This window comes from Nematolebias whitei, chromosome 8 (assembly GCF_014905685.2).
Source record: "Nematolebias whitei isolate Nwh7 chromosome 8, NemWhi1, whole genome shotgun sequence".
NCBI classification, from domain to species: Eukaryota; Metazoa; Chordata; class Actinopteri; order Cyprinodontiformes; family Rivulidae; genus Nematolebias; species Nematolebias whitei.
In genome coordinates this window covers 10509316-10528750 of record NC_056505.1, presented here as the reverse complement: position 1 = coordinate 10528750, position 19435 = coordinate 10509316, and the positions used below count along the sequence as shown (strand labels likewise).

At 38.2% G+C, this 19435-nt stretch overlaps 2 protein-coding genes across 2 annotated transcripts; one reads left to right on the top strand and one right to left on the bottom strand.

Annotated features, from left to right (window-relative positions):
• Positions 1–576: 576 nt before the first annotated feature.
• Positions 577–12520, bottom strand: LOC119413022 (zinc finger protein 845). The gene is made up of 7 exons (XM_037680034.1): positions 12349–12520; positions 11131–11517; positions 10743–11010; positions 9186–9614; positions 5511–5638; positions 2406–3107; positions 577–1946 (listed from the first exon to the last, which is right to left on the bottom strand). Exons 1-7 carry the CDS (start codon positions 12518–12520, stop codon positions 577–579), a joined length of 3456 nt encoding a protein of 1151 aa, XP_037535962.1.
• Positions 12521–13165: 645 nt separating this feature from the next.
• On the top strand, positions 13166–19126 carry cenatac (centrosomal AT-AC splicing factor). The gene is made up of 11 exons (XM_037680256.1): positions 13166–13427; positions 14739–14905; positions 15111–15209; positions 15296–15362; positions 15505–15567; positions 17463–17530; positions 17630–17744; positions 17824–17854; positions 18141–18242; positions 18476–18608; positions 18868–19126. The coding sequence occupies exons 1-11, from the start codon at positions 13308–13310 to the stop codon at positions 19010–19012; spliced, it is 1110 nt and encodes a 369-aa protein (XP_037536184.1). The 5' UTR covers positions 13166–13307; the 3' UTR covers positions 19013–19126.
• Positions 19127–19435: the final 309 nt, after the last annotated feature.

The window sequence follows — 19435 nt, the reverse complement described above, 5'->3', positions numbered from 1 at the left end:
GTATATTTATATAAACATGACTGGCAAAGTCCATCCATCCATCCATCCATTATCTTTACCCGTTTATTCCATTTTGGGTCACGGGGGTCGCTGGTGCCCATGTCCAGCAATCACTGTGCGAGGGGCGGGGTTACACCCTGGACAGGTCGCAGGTCCATCACAGGGCCACATAGAGACAAACGAGACAAACAACCATTCACTCTCTCACTCACACCTAGGGACAATTTAGAGTTACCAATCAGCCTAACATGCATGTTTTTGGTCTGTGGGAGGAAACCGGAGTACCCGGAGAAAACCCACGCATGCACGGAGAGAACATGCAAACTCCACCCAGAAGGCACCTGGACCGGGGTTTGAACCAGGGACCTGTTCGCTGAGAGGTAGCAGCTCTACCAGTTGCGCCACCGTGCTGCCCACTGGCAAAGTCAATCATTTGAAATGCAAGGTTGAACTTTCAAACAAGTTTCTTTAGCAGCAGAGAAAATGATTCCTAACCTCTCAGCTGGGATGCTTTTCAAACAAACACCAGCCTAAATTGTTTAAGACATCAGTTAAACTCAAAGCTGCTGAACTGCCTCAGGCTGTTTCGTTTCTTTGTTCCTTGCTAGCCATCTCTGGCTTGTTGGCGGAGCTTTCTGCTTCACTTGCATGAACCCGTTTGTGTTTGTTCAGTTTTGACCAGCTGGAGAACTGGTCCTCACAGACAGCGCACTTATAAGGCTTTTCGCCTGTATGCATCCTAATGTGACCCTTCAAGTCGGTTTTGTGACCAAAGTTTTTGTCGCACACCGTGCACTTGTACGGCTTCTCGCCCGTGTGTGTCCTGGTGTGCCTTTTTAAAGTCGTCCTGGTGGCAAACTTCCTCTTGCAATAGGTGCACTTGAAGGGCTTCTCCCCCGTGTGCACTCGCAGGTGGTTTTTAAAAGCGGAGGAATCGGCAAACTCTTTGGTGCAGTCTTTGCAGGTGTAGGGCTTCTCGCCTGTGTGAATCCTCGTGTGCTTCTTCCTATTCACACCCGAGCTGAAGCTTTTCCCGCACGTGTTGCATTTGTAGGGCTTTTCGCCCGTGTGGACCCGAGCGTGCAGGTCGAGGTTGTAGCGCCGGTTGAATCCGTTTCCGCAGATGTCGCATTTGAAAGGCTTCTCCACGCAGTGGATCACTGAATGCTTATTCAGATCCCAGCTCTCCCTGAACATTTTCCCACAAGTGTTGCATTTGAAGGTCTTCTCGACCGTGTGGGATTTCATGTGAAATTTGTAATTCTTGAAATTGGACATTACTTTGCCACACGTGTCACACTTGTATGGGTTTTCCCGTTCCTCAGCACTGTTGCCTGAAGTGTCATCACGCTGATAACTCGATGGCTCAGGATTTTCATCTGACGCTGGGCTGTCTTTGCTGCATTTCTCAGGCTTCTTTTCTTCATTACTTGTTGTGGACGTGGAACGTTCACCTTTAGGTATCTTCTTTGGTGCCGAGTCAGTACTTTGACCCTCATTTTGCCTCTTGAGTGATGTTCCTTGTTTGCTTCTTGAAGGGGCTTTCCTTTTTGAGGACGACTCTTTGTTTTTACGTGACGTTTTGCTTCGATCACTTGATTTATGCTTTGATTTAGAACTTGAAGCCTTTTTCCTATCACGAAGTCTCCTAATGGGTGTTTCTGTGCTTGCCATTGTTTCCTTCTTAACATTCTCATGCTGTCTTGACTCATTGCTTCTAGCTGAAGTTGCGCTCCCATCCCTAAGTTTCTTGTCTTGTGCTGGTTTTGAACTGGAGGGTGATGTTGCTCCCTCCTCTACAGGGGCCTCATCTGAACTTTCAGTAGATGGTTCCAAAGTTGCATCACTTGGATCATCACCACTTGTACGGGCTGAATCCACGTTGAATCCTTTGCTGTCATCACTGCATCGCTTGCGTGACCTCAATTTCGGCTTTGTTTCCGTTGCTGGATAAGAACATTTTTTAGATCTTTTCTCATTTTTAGGTTTAAGTTCAGTCTTTTTAGATGACGTTGCAGTAACTTTGCTAGATACTTTGCTTGTTATTAAATCTGCACTCGCAGCAGATGATGTATGCTTATCATCACTTCTCTCATGTGGCATATGTGCGGCGCTTTCAGTAGAAGTTGGTTCTTCATCCCAGGTTTTCTCAATAGATGTTGGCTCGCCACATGTCTGAGCGCTTTTCTCAGTTTGAGTTGCCTCCAAACTTTGAGTTAACTCATGTTTCCCATCTTGACTTGTGTTGTTTGTTGTTGCACTTGAAGCTGACCCTGGACTCCCAGCTTGAATTTTCTCAGATTGGGTTGGCTCAGCACTTCTAGTTAAGGTTGATTTATCATCTTGAATATTCTCATTTCCTTCAGAAGTTGACGCAGTAGCACCAGCCGGAGTTTTATTATCACTTCTATGCATCGTGTTTTGTTCTTGCTCGTCATTTGCAGTTGATGCTGTGGTCTCGATCTGTGCTGGTTCATTACTGCAGTCTAAATTTGTGTTGTTGGTGTTCCTTTTCTCCAACTGCGTTGGCTCTGTGATGCTGGCCGGTGTTGGATTTGAATCCTCACAGTTCTCATCTGAAAAGTGTTCTGTATTCACTTGTGACGCTGTGTTCTCGTCATTTATTTGATCTGGCATTTCATCAGAACATCCAGCAAAAAGTGTGTTTTCTGCTGATGTTTCCTCAGGTCTCAGAGCAGCATGCTTTTCATTTATGGATACCTCAATATGTCCGATTACACCTTCATTGTCATCGGCTGCGTTGTGCTGATTTTCAGCTTCGCAGGAGTTTTCCTGGTCACTGTGTGCTGCTGAGACTGCAGACATCTCCACGTCAGATTCAGGTTCTCCATCTTTGTTTGAAATGTGAGATGGAGGATCTTTATTTGCCGAACTCTGCTGCTCTGGGTCCAAAAGCTGAGCGTGGTTAGTGGAGACATTCTGATCACAGGTCGCCTGACGTTGCTGTGGCTGCTGCAGTTGTTCCTCGCTGATGCACATTTCCTCATGTTCATCTTTAATCTTTGCAATATCTGGCACAAATTCAGAGCCTGCTTCATTGTTACTGTGCTGGTTCAGCTGAGACTTTCCTTCACTTAGAGATATTTCTGAAGAGAAAGACAAAAACAAGGAATGACAATGTTTGCGCTAATATGTCATAGTCAAGAAAACGAACGTTACACAAAAATTAAGCAAATTTGTTGATTAAGAAATAATCTTCTATGTTTATATTTTTATCTCATCAGGCTCTTATCCAAGGACTGAAAGTGTTAACAGCCATAAATGTATTATTCTAATGTCCAAGGTAAAATAAAGTAATACATTTGGATTGTTGCTGAGCTAAATTAATACCAGAGTTACTTTGAAGACAAATGGTTTTCTCTTTATATTTTAATAAAAAGGGATTCTGTATAATTTTATGTGTGATTTGATTTGTTTATTATCTAACACAGCAGTCCTCAACCGTTTCTGCATCACAAAACAGCTTCATACAGGACAGCTTTCCCATACTAGAGGGAAAAAGATGTTCTCTGGCAAAGTTGGTCTTTTTCTCGATGGTAGGTTTGCTTGTACGTACAGTATGTGAAAAATAACTGCCACTGAGCCCAGCACAAGAAAGAAGCATGAACAGAAGTAGTTACTTTTCAAAATAAAATATCCCTCAAACCAGTATAAAAAAATTTAATATAGATTTTTTTCAAGTTTTAATTATTTCTGTGTGTCCCAGTTTTAATCAATCCACAGTTCATAACATGGTTGAGAACCCCTGCTAAGATAAATATATTTTTGTTGTTTAATCATTTAAATCCATTTAAGTAAAACCATGTTTCATTCAATCTTCTTCTTTTTCTTTTGGCTTTTATCCTCCTCCATCTCACTCTGTCCTCTGCATCCTCTGTTTTCTGGACAGTTGACCCCAAGTACTTAAAGTCCTGCAACTTTGTGACCTCTACAGCCATTTCCATTATCTTGGTAAAATCCACCACCATCTGTCCTTCCTGGTTTCTTTCCTTGACACCAAACCTACCCATCACTTCCTCATCCCCTCTGTTTCCTTCACCAACATGTCCATTCAGGTCTGCTCCGATCACCACTCTCTCCTCTTTGGGAATACTCTCTATCACTTCATCTGCTGTAGTTCCTTCCAAAACATATATTTCTCCTCATCATTACATAGCCACTGACAACATATAATATCAGACCTTCTTCTACTTCTTCCTTCAGACACATCACCCTATCTGACACCCTTTTCACCTCTACTACATTCTTTCCTAACTCCTCCTTCACGACCACCCCTACTCAATTTCTCTTTTTATCCACACCATGGTAAAACAGTTTGAACCCTGCTCCAATGCTGTGAACCTTGCTGCCCTCCCACTTGGTCACTTGGACACATCTACCTTCCTTCTCTGCATCATGTCAGCCAGTTCTCTACCTTTGCCTGTCATTGTCCCCACATTTAGAGTTGCCACCCTCACTCGTCCATTCTTGACTTTTCTCTTCTCCCTCTGTCTCCCGACACTTTTCCCTCCTCGTGGTCTTCAACATTCAGTCATATTGAATGCTTTGTTTTATCATTAGATGGTCCCTCATTAGAAAATGTTAAGAGTCATAATTAATTTATAATAAAGGCAAAAAATTATATCATTCAATTGATACTAAAATCTTAATTTTATTTACATGGTTTGTTTATTAATCTGGTTTTATGAAGTATTAGTTGAATACAATCATTTTTTTAACTAAAACAAAGATAGGTTTTGGTCTCTTTTGCCATTATTATCAGATATATTCTTTTTAGTTCATTCTTAAATGTGCAGAAAATGTATCATGTAAGTGTACATTAACAAATGTTCAAATCTACTCATGTAATAACTTCTTTTTTACTTTTAGGAAGGCAGAGACAACTCAAAATGCTCCTCAAAAAGAAAAAAGTGTAAAACGAGTCATTCACATGTGAGCTGTCTTTTAGTTCGTGTTTTATGACGTAAATACAAAAATAACAAGTATCACAGAAGTGTCATCTTGTTTGTACTAAATCCACCGATTCCTAAATGTCTAAATTTGTCAAAAACAACAGACTGTGGTGAGACTAAGACCATGATATTAAACGCTCGTGAATTAATAGAAAAACCTAATGAAACAACATATAAACACTTTATTTCAATATGGGGCGTTGTGCCCCGTTGCTTCGCGTTTGAAGTGTTGATTAATGAGCAACTTCCGCATTCCGCACATACTTCCTTCTGCACAGCTGCTTGTGCAAATTAACATGTGCAAGATTTTATTTTATTTTATTGCATTAGCTCCACAAAGAAACATTACACTTAATGCAAAGTTTTTTGTTTTTTTTTTCTCAAGTGCCCTAAGTTTTATTTAGGAATCATTGACGTCACACCTGTCAAACTGACTGCGGTGTCCGGGAGCTGCTAAAACCTGAACAGGAAATGTGATTATTAATCAGTTAACAGAAAGTTTGGTGTTCTTTGTTTGCTATGAACACGTCAACTAACCTGTCTGTAACTTTGTTTCATGTGAGAACACTTTATCCAACAGTCTGCGCTGGCGGGCGATCTCTGCCTCGTAATCTTCCACTCTCTTTTCAAAGGCTCCCAATATTTCCTGCGCAGCCGCAGTTAATCTATCGCAGACGAAATTACGCATAATATGAACGGGATACATTTTTGAAAATGGCATGCAACTAATAAAAAAAAAAATTATAATAATAATAAAAAAAAAAAAGAAAACTCGTCGACCTGACCACACTTGCTTCGCACTTGATAGCTTGCTTCCGCATGAGGGGGCAGCATTTACAAATAATAATAATAAATAAATAAAAAATTAAAGAGCATTTGCTGCCCCCTAGCGTTCTGATATTGGCATGGCACAGAACTTTCCTGTCTTTTTCGAGTATAGTTTAAATATGGCATCAAATATTAAAAATATTGAAGGTGCAACAAGATAGATTTACATGTGTTTTTTTTTTTTTAATGTAGAAAGTATGAATAATCAGAAAAACTGTGATAAAATCAAGACAAATCACTTCAGACTTCAGGTTTATTTAGGCACTGCCACTCTCCTAAAACAAGACTTGATGTTTGTAGTGTGTGTTGTTAAATATAGAGTATCCATCCATTATCTTTATCCTTTTCAGGTCACAGGGGTCGCTGGTGCCCATATCTAGCAGTCTGTGCGAGAGGCGGGCTGCATCCCGGTCTCCAGTCCATCACAAGGCCACATGGAGACAACCAACCATGCACATGCTGACGTACACCTAAGGACGATCTTTAGCCAACCATCAGCCTAACATGCATGTTTTTGGTATGTGGGAGAAAACTGGACTACAGTACTCGGAGAAATCCCACGCATGCACGGAGAACATGCAAACTCCACCCAGAAAGGCCTCTGGCTGGGAACTGATCCAGCGACCTTCTCGCTGAGAGGCAACAGCTCTACCAACTGAGCCACCATGCCGCCTAAATATAGATGAATCTTGAAATTGTGAATATTAACCTTTCATTGTCTCCCACTTCACCAAATACACTATTTATCACATTATTGGCACGTTTGTGTTACCTTTAAAGCACCAAATAGCACATCAGCCAATAACTGGATTTAACTAGTTCAAAAACATGAATGGTTGTTTGTCTCATTTCTCTCTCTGTGTCCCTGCATGGACTTGCAACCTGTCCAGGATGTACGCCGCCTCTCGCACAGTGACTGCTGGAAATGAGACACCAGCTCACCCACAACCTGAGAAGTAAAAGAGGGTTAAAAAAAAGAATGGATGGATGGTTACAAAACATTTAATGTTAGAGTGCAGACAAATAAAACAATTCAGATTACACATTAGATCTGTAAACAAAGGCAATCGGACTTCTTTATTAGTTTTGAAGACGTATCACTTCTCAACTGCGGAGCTTTCTCAGTTCCAACTGAAAAGTGAGGCCCAAAGTTCATGCTCATTAATCCAGGTATAAATCCAACCATGTTCAGTCAGGTCATCTGGACAGTTTCTTTTGTTGCCAAGATGTTTCATCCTTCATCCGAAGGACTTCTTCAGTCTGAGGAGCTCACTAAACCAAACTGAATCCCACAAACTGCTCACTCCCAGAGTGGGGAAAAAAAAAAAACACTGAAACGTGAAGAGTTCAAAGTTTGTAATCTGTAGTGAGCTGTTCAGATTTTAGGGAGAACTCACACACAAATCACTCTCCCTCCTCTCCTTTCTGGGTGTCAATAGCAAAATGTCTTCAAAAACCTAATGGGAAAGGACCAGTTGCCTTTGTTGAAATAAATGACTATGGTATTCTGAAAGCCTTCCTCAGCCTATTCTACATCAAACGTCCTAATACTCCCAATACACATAAAAAAATACGATGAAAGAAAATCCAGCAAATCCCTAAAAATACACACTGATACATAACTAAATATTCTAACTAATCTCGCTTCCCTTCCGTTTATTTATTAAGATAAATTTCAACTCCATTGTTGGAAATGAAGCACAGCAAATTCAGTCACTTCCTCTCATCTTCATATTTTTGTATTCTGTGTTTTTGCACAGTAATAAGCTAAATTACATAAAGTCCAAATAACATACAGAATATCTTGACGTTGTCCAAAGTACTTTAACACATTTACAGTATAACAAGATGTCCATGTAAGCTGCAAACTTTCCAGAATCTGCTGCGTTCCGTCTCAGGCATTGTTTCGTAAATGAGATGTTCCGGTTAAAGAAGCCACGTTAAGTTTTTAATGGTTTCCATTTTCTTCAGTTTATCGGCATCATCAGAGCTTCAAGTCCACACGGAAAGAACAAACGTGCCACAGATGAGACTGATCCTAAAGTCTGTTTGTCATTTTTCTCGCTGGATATTTGTCGACTGAATCTTGTTGCACACTAGCAAATTATCTGGCGTGTGGTTCTTATGTCACCACAGCACTGCAGCAAAAAAAGAGCACATTGAACAAGTTGACAACAGAGGAGAAGCGTACCGTTTGAGGAACAGCACCATGGCGTGGAAACATGTCTGTGAAGTGGGTACTTTTTTTTTACATCCTCAAAATAAAATCATAAAACTATCAAGTGTCTAAAACATCATTTATAGAATTTCAACTAATTCACTTATTTGACAAACTTGCAATAGGTCTAAAGGTTTTTAATTCAAATGATGACAATACAAAGCACTTATAATAATAACAAAAATAATAAAAACAATTCTACTAAATTTTATTATAAGAATGCAAAAAAAGACTAATTTATAAGATCAGAGTTGATCTTGTTTTTCTAAAAAAAAAAAAAAAAAAATTGATTGGTCTATTTAACCCGGGTCACTGACGTACGTGACTCTGCTCTGAGTCTGATCCCACAAACAGTTGGTGCTAACGAACAACCAGTATGGGGGGTTAGCACCTTAGTGGGTAAACTAAAGAAAATGACTTATGGTGCCTTCAAACCTGAACTTGAACCGCTTTCGTTGAAAAAAAATCAATTAGTAAATATATCCTACGTTTGACAAATTACACACAAATTCTGATATAAATATTTGTAAGCGCACTTCTCTTTAACATGACATGCACAACGCCGTGTATGTAAATAGGAGATTGTACTGATTATAGTTTGAGACGACAAGAAAAGTTTGAAGGTTTCTGGTTTGCACAGGCAGCAGCATATAACTGGTGCAAAGCAGAAAGCCCAGTTTACTTTGCAACGCAGTGAAAAAGGCAAACAACTTTATCTATCTATAGATTTTCTTTGTGATTTATCAAGGCTGTGGATTTTCACCTAAATACACAAACAACAAAACATTATCTGCATGTACACTTTCAGATTTCTCTTCACACACAGAAAAGTTTGTTTACATGCAAAATAGTCTATTAACACGACCACATTGCTACAAATAAGATCCTATTTAAAGGAGTAGCTATTTAAATTTTACATTCCTCTTCTCCTGGAAATGTTTAGACGGTAACAAAGATGGAGTGTGTGTTAAAAGAGATTAAATATTTTTCCAAGTGAAATGCCACCAGTAGTTTTTTTCCATACAGTTATAGAGCCCCTCATCTGTTACGCTACTTCTGTATTTACATGATAGAAAATGTTTTTCTCAGGTTTAAAGGAAGATTCTCTCCTCTGTAACTTCCAGCGCAGATTTAGGAAAAACACTTAGGTAGGAAATCCCTCCCACATTTCACAATAAGCCTCGTCGTTCGTGTGTCGTTTCATGTGAACCAACAGGCTGGACTGACTTTTCAGGCATTTTCCGCAAACCTTGCAGGAATACGGCCTTTCGCCGGTGTGCGTTCTCACATGACCGTCCAGGATTGATTTCTGATTGAACCTTTTGCCGCAGATTTGACAGGAGTACGGCCTCTCGCCCGTGTGGATTCTTTTGTGGACGTTCAGTATGGATTTCTGATTGAAGGTTTTGCCGCAGATGTCGCAAGAAAACGGCCTCTCGCCCGTGTGGATTCGCTGATGAACTTGCAGTATTGATTTCTGATTGAACCTCTTCCCACAAATGTGGCAGCAGAATGGTCTGACTCCCGTGTGGATTCGAAAGTGTCTGAGCAGCCTGGATTTAAACTGAAACGTTTTCCCACAAGTATCGCATTTAAATTCACATTTTTTACCCACATATGGATTGAAGTTAGTCTTTAACATGACAGGATTACATGCATTAGTGCTTCCATGTTGTTTTTTCTCTGGTTGCTTGCCTCCTCTGAACTCTGATGCATCTACAGCCTGTTCCTCCGCTGCACTCTGACATTCAAAAGGATTCTTAGTGAGAGCTTGCGCTACATCCTGGTCACTTATGTTGTATGGGAGAGTCGTCATAAATGCATCAGCTTCCTGTTTTAGTACGACCTGCACTTTGTCTGGACTGGTGCAGGCCTCTTCTTCTTCTTCTTTAATTGTAAGAAACTCCAAGTTGTTCTGATCCAAACTGGAGTTCCTCTCATAACTAAACAGTTGCTGCTCAGTGAGAAAATTGTCCTCCTCTAAGAAATCTACTTGTGGTACATCTGGAAAAAAAAACAGCACAAACAATGTAATAAATTTAATCAAATATAATACATTAGTAGGCTTAACATTAGTAAATAATGTGGAATCATTTCTAAATCCCCAAGCTTTCACACACGCCTTACATCAGTATTCTTTTCAGAAATTCTGCACAGTTTAATCTCTTTGCTCCTGACTGGAACACTTTTTATGGACGTTGAATAAATATGTTCGATTGTCTGTAGAGGATTACTATCAAAAGCAGAAACTAATTAACAAATTAAGCTAAATTGTACTGGATTTGATTTGAAGTGGACTCATCTACTTTATGTTTTTCTGTAGTGCTTCAATATGTTTGTTATACTGTAATAATAATGGAAAAAAACTGAACAAACTTCTTGTTGTTGATTTTTTTTCTTCTTTTTTTGCATGTTTTTCTGGTTTGTTGAACATTACCAAGAGCTTAATATAAAGACTGAAATGTCAAAATTAAGAATACATATTTACAAGAATATTTTTTAAATCTTTAGTTCAACTGTGGGCAGCAGTGAATCAGTTGGTACGGCTGTTCCTGACCAGGAAGAAATGAATGGATGGATTGATGAATCAATCATTTATTCCCACATATACGATTGCTTTTGCATATAATTCATAAAGAATATTGTTCTCACCTGTGTGCCAAATGACATGAGAGTCCAGTTTAGATTTCTGATTGAATCTTCTTCCACAGATGTCACAGGAATATGGCCTCTCAATTGAGTGGATCCTTTTATGAACGTTCAGAATTGACTTCTGATTGAATCTTTTTCCACATAGGTCACAAGAATACGGCCTCTCGCCTGTGTGGATTCGTTGATGGACTTTCAATATGGATGTCTGGTTAAATCTTTTGCCACAGATGTGGCAACAATAAGGCTTGATTCCTGTGTGGATCCACTGGTGTCGAATCAGTTTGGATTTGTACGGAAATGCTTTCCCACAGGTGTCACAAAAAAATTCACACTTCTTACCTGAGCGAGTATAAGTGGGATTCCTTAACATGAAAAAATTATGCTGCTCATTCATTCTGCGAAGTCTCCTCCGGTATTTTGTCCCTACAGATCCAGCTGTTATTGATCCTGCCTGCTTGCCTTCATTGTAATCTTGGTTCTCAGCTGAATGAGAATACTGAGAGATGCACTGATCCTCAGTATTGTGTTCTGGTAAAGTAGAACTTTTAATGGACACATTGTCTATGGGCTCCTCTTCTACAGCCTTCTGAGGTTTGGCAGGATTATGGCAGACAGTTTGAGCTACACTCTTGTCACCTTCATCACAAGTAAAACTTGTAGACAGAGTTTTATTTTCCTCTTTGAAGACAAGCTGTTCTTTGTCATGACTGATGCAGAGTTCTTCGTGTTTTTCTTCAATTTGTTCAACATTTGAATCATTTTGGTCCAAAGTGAAGTTACTCCCATGTTCACTGAGCTGCTGCTCTGTCTGAACCTTCTTCACCTCAATGAAATGTTGCGGGAGCTCTGAAGAGGAAAAGTAACATAAAAAACAAGTAACCAATATGTCAACTGCAATACAATGAGCATAACTAGAACTTGGGTTTGCAATAAAATATGAAATTCTAAAATTCTGTTGCAAATATAAACTATAATTTTGCTTCTGAATGTGACACTTTCAAAAAGAAGGCAGGCTGTATCCAACAGTAAAAGCAGGTTATCTTGTATTGATTCATGCTAGACTTATGCTTGCAACTCAGATTTCAGTCTTGTGTAGCTTTAAGTTCATTGAAATGTCTATTATGGAAGTAAACATTTCTCTCAGCAAACTTTGGAGAGCACTAGAAGTCTTGAAAGAACTTAAAGCCAGGATCCAGGAAAAACAAAAATGACCAAAACATCTGCGAAAGAAGATTTTGCACATAGAATACAATGAATGTTAATGTCACATTGGAGCTATTGTTGTATTACATATTATTAATTTTACTATTGTTATAATTATTATTAAATGAGAGGAAACAAGTCTACCATTTTCAAAGCACAAATGTAAACATGATTAAAGTCATAATTGATTTGACTATTATAGATGTTTTAAAGATGTACATACTTTGGAAAAAGTGCAGTAGTAGACAAGACATTATTAATTACTATAAATGAGCGTTTCATCTCTCATTTTCTTCGATTATTTAATCAACTTTTGTAGGTGAAATTATATTTGGAGGGTTTTTGTCTTTTTAACACTATCTGGACACGGAAGAACCCCTCATCTTTTTATACAGTTTTAATTGTTGTCGTTTTACCTAACGTTTTTTATAAACACATTCTTCAGTGTTTACCGATAAATAAGGCCTTACGAACCTGCCCTGTGTATCTTTACTTGAGGTTTCCAAACGACACTGAGCAGCCTGCGCTGGCGCTTGATCTCTTTTTCGTAATCAGCGATAGTTTTTTCAAAAACGTTGACTATCTCTTCTGCCGCTGCCGTTAGTCGCTCGTTCACAAACTGCCTTAAACACAGAACTGAAGACATTGTTGCTTCTGTACAAGGGGGAAAATTCCCAACAACAGAGACAACACTAGCCGCTTTTTGTTTACTTCCGCTAAGTGTCGCACTGTATGACGTCCGACAGTAAACGTCTCGTGGGAACGTTTTTCTGCCTTGAATCGTTCCGCTGTCTCTCTCATTGATAGAGCATTCAGATTCTGACAGTGGAATCATTTGTTAAAAATACCTTGCATAGGGGATATAATACAAACAGATAGTATGTCTGTGTATGTTTGTACGTCCTGCTTTTTTTTTTTAAAGATACAACTACGATGGCCGTAAGGTGAAACGTTTCAGCACAACAACACAAAAAAGAAACTGTCCAGATGAACTGACTGAAAATTGTTGGACTACAAAATATTGTTTTAATTTATGATTTGGGGCATCTGTTTTATACCATGCATTCACGTGTTACCCAAAAACGTTCAACAATAAGAAACACTCACACAATAAAATAAAATGTATAGCTGTTTGTGGTTTAATTGATTGGAGCCGAGCACTAAAGTCAAATTAGGTAATTTGAAGAAAGGTGGAGATTATTTTTAAACGGGTGGCGCAGCCATACACCAAGCAGCCAATAGGTGGCAGAAGTGCAACGAAACCCAGTTTTAAAATAACGAAACTAAGACGAAGAAGATCAATAAGCAAACAAGATGGCGAGTTAGTATGCTTTGCGTTCAGAAAATCAAATTTATTCTAAATGCGTAGCTTTAGTTTTAATATTGAATTTGCTTATCTTTAGCACATGTTCAGAATATTACACGGTGTCTAAATGGGTGCGTATTATTGCGCCATTTGTAAACAAACGACCTTCTCCGGCGGGAAGAAACATATTTTTGGGAAAAACCACCAAAGCAGACTCAGAGTTGTTCTTCTGAAATTTACAGAAAAGGTAGGTAAAGTATTAAATAAAACTATTTGTGTGTTACTGCGCATAATTTCAGTGCTGAAAAAGACGACGTGCTAAACTAGATGCTAGGCTAATGTTAGCTGCACATCGTCACCGCTTGTTTTGCTGTCTCCCTCTATTACTGCTTCAATAAAAATAATAATAAAAAATACTACTGCTTCAATAAAAATAATTATAAAAAAAACTACTGCTTCAATAAAAACAATAATAAAAAAATACTACTGCTTCAATATAACAACACATTTGAGGTTTAAGTTGTATTCAGCAAAAAGCTCATTGTGAGATGCTTTAGGACTTCAGTGCTAAATGTTTATTCATAAATACGAATTAGTGCTGTAACATTATTAATATATTAAGTTAAGAACTTTATTGATCCCGCATAAAATTGTTGTGCCAAAGTTTCAATACAAAGGAACATACACAAGGAGTCACACAAGATATAAAAAATAACAGAATATAAAGTAACAGAGAGGTATAAAAAAGACCAACAATTATAGGTCCAATATATAACTATATAATAATATATTTATAGATTATATGTTAAATTTTTAAAGACAAAGCGTTATCAGCAATCTTTTGTATTTATTGTAATAAATATGTCGCACAGAAATGCAAAATACAGCAACAAAAATCAAAGAAATTATACACACAGAATGTTGCAATACTTTATAATCTAAATCTTGTGAATAACATTTTATTATACAAGCACAAATATTAGATTGTTTTAAAAATGACAATGGCATTTTAAAAAAAGCAACATAAAACTTTTTTATTTGTTAAAGGCAATTTTATTTTGTTGGTGGGCTTTTGTATTTTACTGTTGTTGGTCAAGTTTTGTTTAGTAAAACGTGTTTATTTTTGGTAAATTCTTTTTTTAAAACTTTGATATGGTCCAACAAAGTCACTACATGACCTTAATAAATCGTGCTTACTTGTTCTGACAATTGACACAAATATATTAACAGTTAATACCACCTGCACATGTTCATTCATATAGTTTTTTTAATAAACCAGTGCCTTTTATTTTGTTTTACTTATTTCTTTAATCAGTTTATTTTTGTCTCACTTTTGTATTTTGCTGTCACGTGTCCGCGAATGTACAGAATGATTTATATAATCTTAAATCTTTGATTACTCTGTAGAAACAGAAACCAAACTGCTCGCAGTACAAATACATTAAACATCTCATATTTTATTTGTAATAAACAACACATGGGTTATACTGTTGTCCTGTTTATATTAGGAAATGGAACTTTTAAACTGTTCGTGATTGAGTCATTTTCTGTCACGCAGGTGAAAGAAGCACGGCGAACACTTAAAAAACCTCAAATTGAAAAGTTTGATTGCACCCAGCACAAGCAGACATTCTGGTGCTACTGCTGCAGTGCTGAAGTCGAGAAACACGTTACAGATGACAACATGACTGTGATTCATGGCGGCTTAGTAGAACACATGGCCACGTAAGTTTAATATCATCTCTTTCGTTTGATTTAAACAATTGCATCATGCAAAACTTTGTGTTTTTCCTTTTTAGAAGGTTATTCTATTTCAGCTGTCTAAAATGTGTCATTTTCAGTTTATACCCTACAATAAACAAACAATGATTTAGATACACCACTCTTACCCTGCTAACTGTTGAAATGTATTAAATGTGTTGGATTTCAGAAGACAACACAAGAAAAATACTCACAAGTTCTGGTGGGAGAATAAGGCTGACCCCAAGAGTAAAGACAAAGTCCTCATCACAGAGGAGGAAGCTGAAAGGTAGGATCGGTGAACCAAAAGTTGGTAATAATCAAACATCTGTAGAAACGAATTGCTCACTTTAATTGCTGTTTATTTGTGACTAGGTTTAAAGCTGAAGTAGCAAAAGTTTTAGAGTCATTTGTGGAGAAAGAGGATGAACACATTAAACAGGTAAGTTAATTTTATTGTAATTCACATATACTTTAATGGAAGTAAACTAAAAGTGCAAAGTCAAGTGCTACCATGTACATTTGTTGCTGTGATGAGGTGCAAATGGTATTTATTTTTCGTGTTTGTCTCTGTATGGCTGCAGCAAGCTGACGTCATCCGAGCCCAAGAAAAACACCGTCAGGAGGTCTTTCAGTCTCTGTTAGAGGTTTGTTTTCCAAGGATGCAGTGGCAGTATCCATCACTATGACCTTGACTGTTGTTTTTACTGTAAAATGAATCATCCTGGGGTTTTTTCTGTACATCTAAATGAATGATTGTTAAAGTAGCAAAGCAACAACTGCTATAATTTAGACACATTTCTGTTCTTATGTTGTTTTTGTTGTTGTTGTTGTTTTTTTCATTTAATCTTAAGTTCCTTTTTGAAACTATTTATATTTTAACATTAATCACAGCTAAGTAAATTTTATGTTAAATATTAATATACAAGCATCAAAACTGAGTCCTCACACCCCTTGACCATTCTGGATGCAGCTATGGTCAGGGGTTTTGATACAGACGTGTTGATGTCCTCTTTCCTGGACCTGTGTTGTGTTGACAGGGAGCAGAAATCACTTTGTATTTTCTATTGAGGTATTTAACAAAAAATGTTCCATGTTCCTCAATGTCATATGTACAGTGCAGTTGTTCATTTTCATTGAAATTATTAACTGCCAATGAAAAGAACAACATAAACATGCTGGTGTTGAAAAGATTGTCGAGCACTAATCAACTTAACTAATAGAAAAAAATGATAGTGTTAGGATAAAGCCACTAATTGCTCTTTTGTACGGACATATTGACTGATCTGTTTCAGCTGGCATGTTGATAGAAGTTCAGTTGCCTCAAAAAAAAAATTAAATATACTTAAAAAATGTTTAAGGCTTATAACAGCTGAACAGAAAGCTGGACATGGAACAGTAAATCTTAGTCATCTCTTGTGCAAATCTTTCCAATTATTTAAATGAAGTCGACACTTTAAAATCTCCCTTTGCTTAAAAAAAAAAAGATTTATCCTGACTTATGTTTCTACCAATGCAAAACTATTAAGATCCATCACATTGTTACTTAAGTTCCAACTAAGCATCAACACAAGACTACGTTGTACAAAACTCTGTGAAATATTGCACTGATACTGCCTTTTTGTTTTTGTATTGCATAATAGTTTTCTGGTTAGCGCTGTTACGTCACAGCAAGAAGGTTGCACGTTTACCTCTTGGCCTTTCCGGGTGGAGTTTGCATTTCTCCCTGTACATGCGTGAATTTTCCCCAGGTTCTCCGATTTCCTCCCACAAACCAAAGGCATGCATGTTAACTGGTCTAAATTGTCCTTTGGTGTGGGTGAGAATGTGAATGGTTGTTTGTTTCATTTGTTTATATGTTTCTTAGTAATGAACGTGTGGCGTGCACAAGGTGTACCCCTCCGTTTGCTCTGGAGATGGGCACCAACTCCCCAGAAAAGGAAAAAGGCAAAGAAAACAGATGGATAAATAATAGTTTTCTGATTCTGGCTCTAGCTGTAAAGAGGGATGTTAATTCTAAAATACTTGTAAAGTCGAATTTTCCATCCATCCATTTTCTTTACTCACTTTTCCTTTCTGGGTCACGAGGCAGCTACTGCCTATGTCCAGTTGTCACTGCGAGAAACGAGGTAAACCCTGGACAGGTCACAAGTCTATCACAGGGCCACAGAAAGACTCACTCACACCAGGGACAGTTTAGAGTTACCAGTTAACGTGCAGGTTTCTGGTTTGTAGGAGGAAACCCGAGTACTTGGAGAACGCCCACAAATGCATGGGGAGAACATGCAGTCTCCACACAGAAAGGCCGGGAATTGAACCTGCGACCTTCTCGCTGTGAGGCGACAGCTCTAACAACTGTGCCGCCCTAAGTTCCATGTTTTATCAAATGTAATGGATTGGGGGGGGCTTGAAAATAGAGGTTTGCTCTAACAAAAGGTGCACAGGAGTGTGAGAGAATTGTTGATAAAAGCTGAAGTGAAGCATGAATAGATGTCAGACTTCCTCTGTGAACCACTGTTGGCTTTTCCTGAATCAATATCAGCGTAATGAAGAGCAAGAAGCTTCCAATGGACCAAGCAGCACTAACTTACCTGCCGAGGTTTCTGTCAGGTAAACTCTTTCTTCAACATTTTATGGTTTCATTCGTACGAATGGAAGTGACTTTTCTTTTTTTTGTTTTATTTGTGCTTTGTCATGTCTGGGAAGCAGCTCTCAGTTTCATGCTGAAGGATCAGACCAACTGGTGGGGAGCGCCTTCGTTGATTTGGTGGTTGAGGTGCCACAGACTGCAGCCGGACAAGGGCTGACTTTCATAGGTTATCAGGTACTAAGTTGTCATGAAGAGAGGGTCAATAAATAATTTTGTTTTTAAACAGATGGTCACTTGTTCTGTTCTGTTGCAGGATTCATCAACCATTGGAAATGTTCATACAGGTATTTGATTTTAGTGATTGTGAAATCCAAAGATTGCTTTTGGCACTGGCTTACAGACAGAAGTTGAACCATCATCTTATACTGAAGAGTCAGTGAAGATATAAAACAACTTGGAGAGGCATAAACAAATACTTGAATGTTTAACACTACACTTTGTATTTAGGCAAGCACCAAGCTCATAAAATATCTGATTTCACATTGTGTGTTTTTTATATTTAAAATTTTATACGGTTTTCTTAAAATCTGTAAGTTCTCTGGCTTCGATTAATCATCCTGTGTGTTGAAGGTGCCATTCCTCCTTGGCTCCAAGAAGATCCTTTAGAGGGCTCATCTGCAGCTGCTCCACAGACGGAGATCGGCCCGTCGCTCCAAGAGTTCCTCAAACACAGTATGAAGCGCATTATGTCCTATGAGTCACAAAACATTAAATTTATTATAACAGGGATATATTATCTAAGATGTTTACACAAATACAAGTGTTCTACTAATGCTATTACCTAAAACTAATCTTGAAACTTAAGATTGAATATGTTTTTCTGATTTCAAACTAAAGTCTGTCAGCATTTTACAAATAACTCGAGCAGCTGTGTATAAACAAGGGTGCTTTCTGTGTTTTGCCAGAGGAGCAGGAGAAGCTGAGGAAGCTTCCTCCGACCAGAGTAGGGGCCAACTTTGATCACAGCTCACAAACAGACGCCAACTGGCTGCCCTCGTTTGGAAGGGTTTGGAACAGTGGACGGCGCTGGCAGTCCAGGTCGGTTCACCCAAGTCTTTGGAATGGTTTTAAAAAACAGTTTGTAAGATTTTTATTTTTACTTTATTGTATAAAACTACAACAAATATATGGTATGTGGTGACTAAGAAAACAGCAAAATGTCTTGAAATTAGAAATAAGACAGAGCTGGAATATTTTGGTGTATGTTTAGTGAAAAACAAAAGATATTTACTGGAACAAAATAATATTTCCACTTGTCAGTTAAATTTATAAAATGTATTTCTCGTCCCTTCAACAGGCACCAGTTCAGACAAGAGGAAGGGCAGAAGAAAAGACAGAAGAGGAAGCGGCAGCAAAGCACAGAGGCCTCGAAGAAAACTAAAATGACTGAACAGCCGACAAATTCTGACGCACTGGACCTTAGGAGTGAAGGGTTGAATTAAATTTTATCCAGATTTTTGCTGTTATATTATATGTTCATGCTAATAAAACACACTGTATTGCTGAAAATATTTGAACATTTATGTTATTACAATAAATATAAACATTTGCATTGAAGGGGTTTGCTTGGTTGAACAAAAGGCAGCTGCTTGACATTCTTTTTTTAAGCAGGGCTCATTTGAAACCACTTTAGGCTCTTGCTTCAGAGTCAGAAATTTAAACCAAGTTTGTGCTGTCTCCTGTTTTGTCACTGAGCTGCAGCATTAGGTCAGTGGGTTCAAGTCATATTTACCAAATATTTGAACGTTTGAGAATTGTAGACCTGTTCTTTAAAGCGGCCAGCAGGGGGCGTAAGAAATCCAAAAGCTGCCATCAGAGATTAACGTGTATTTGTTTTGGATTACCATTTCTTTTTTGGTTATATA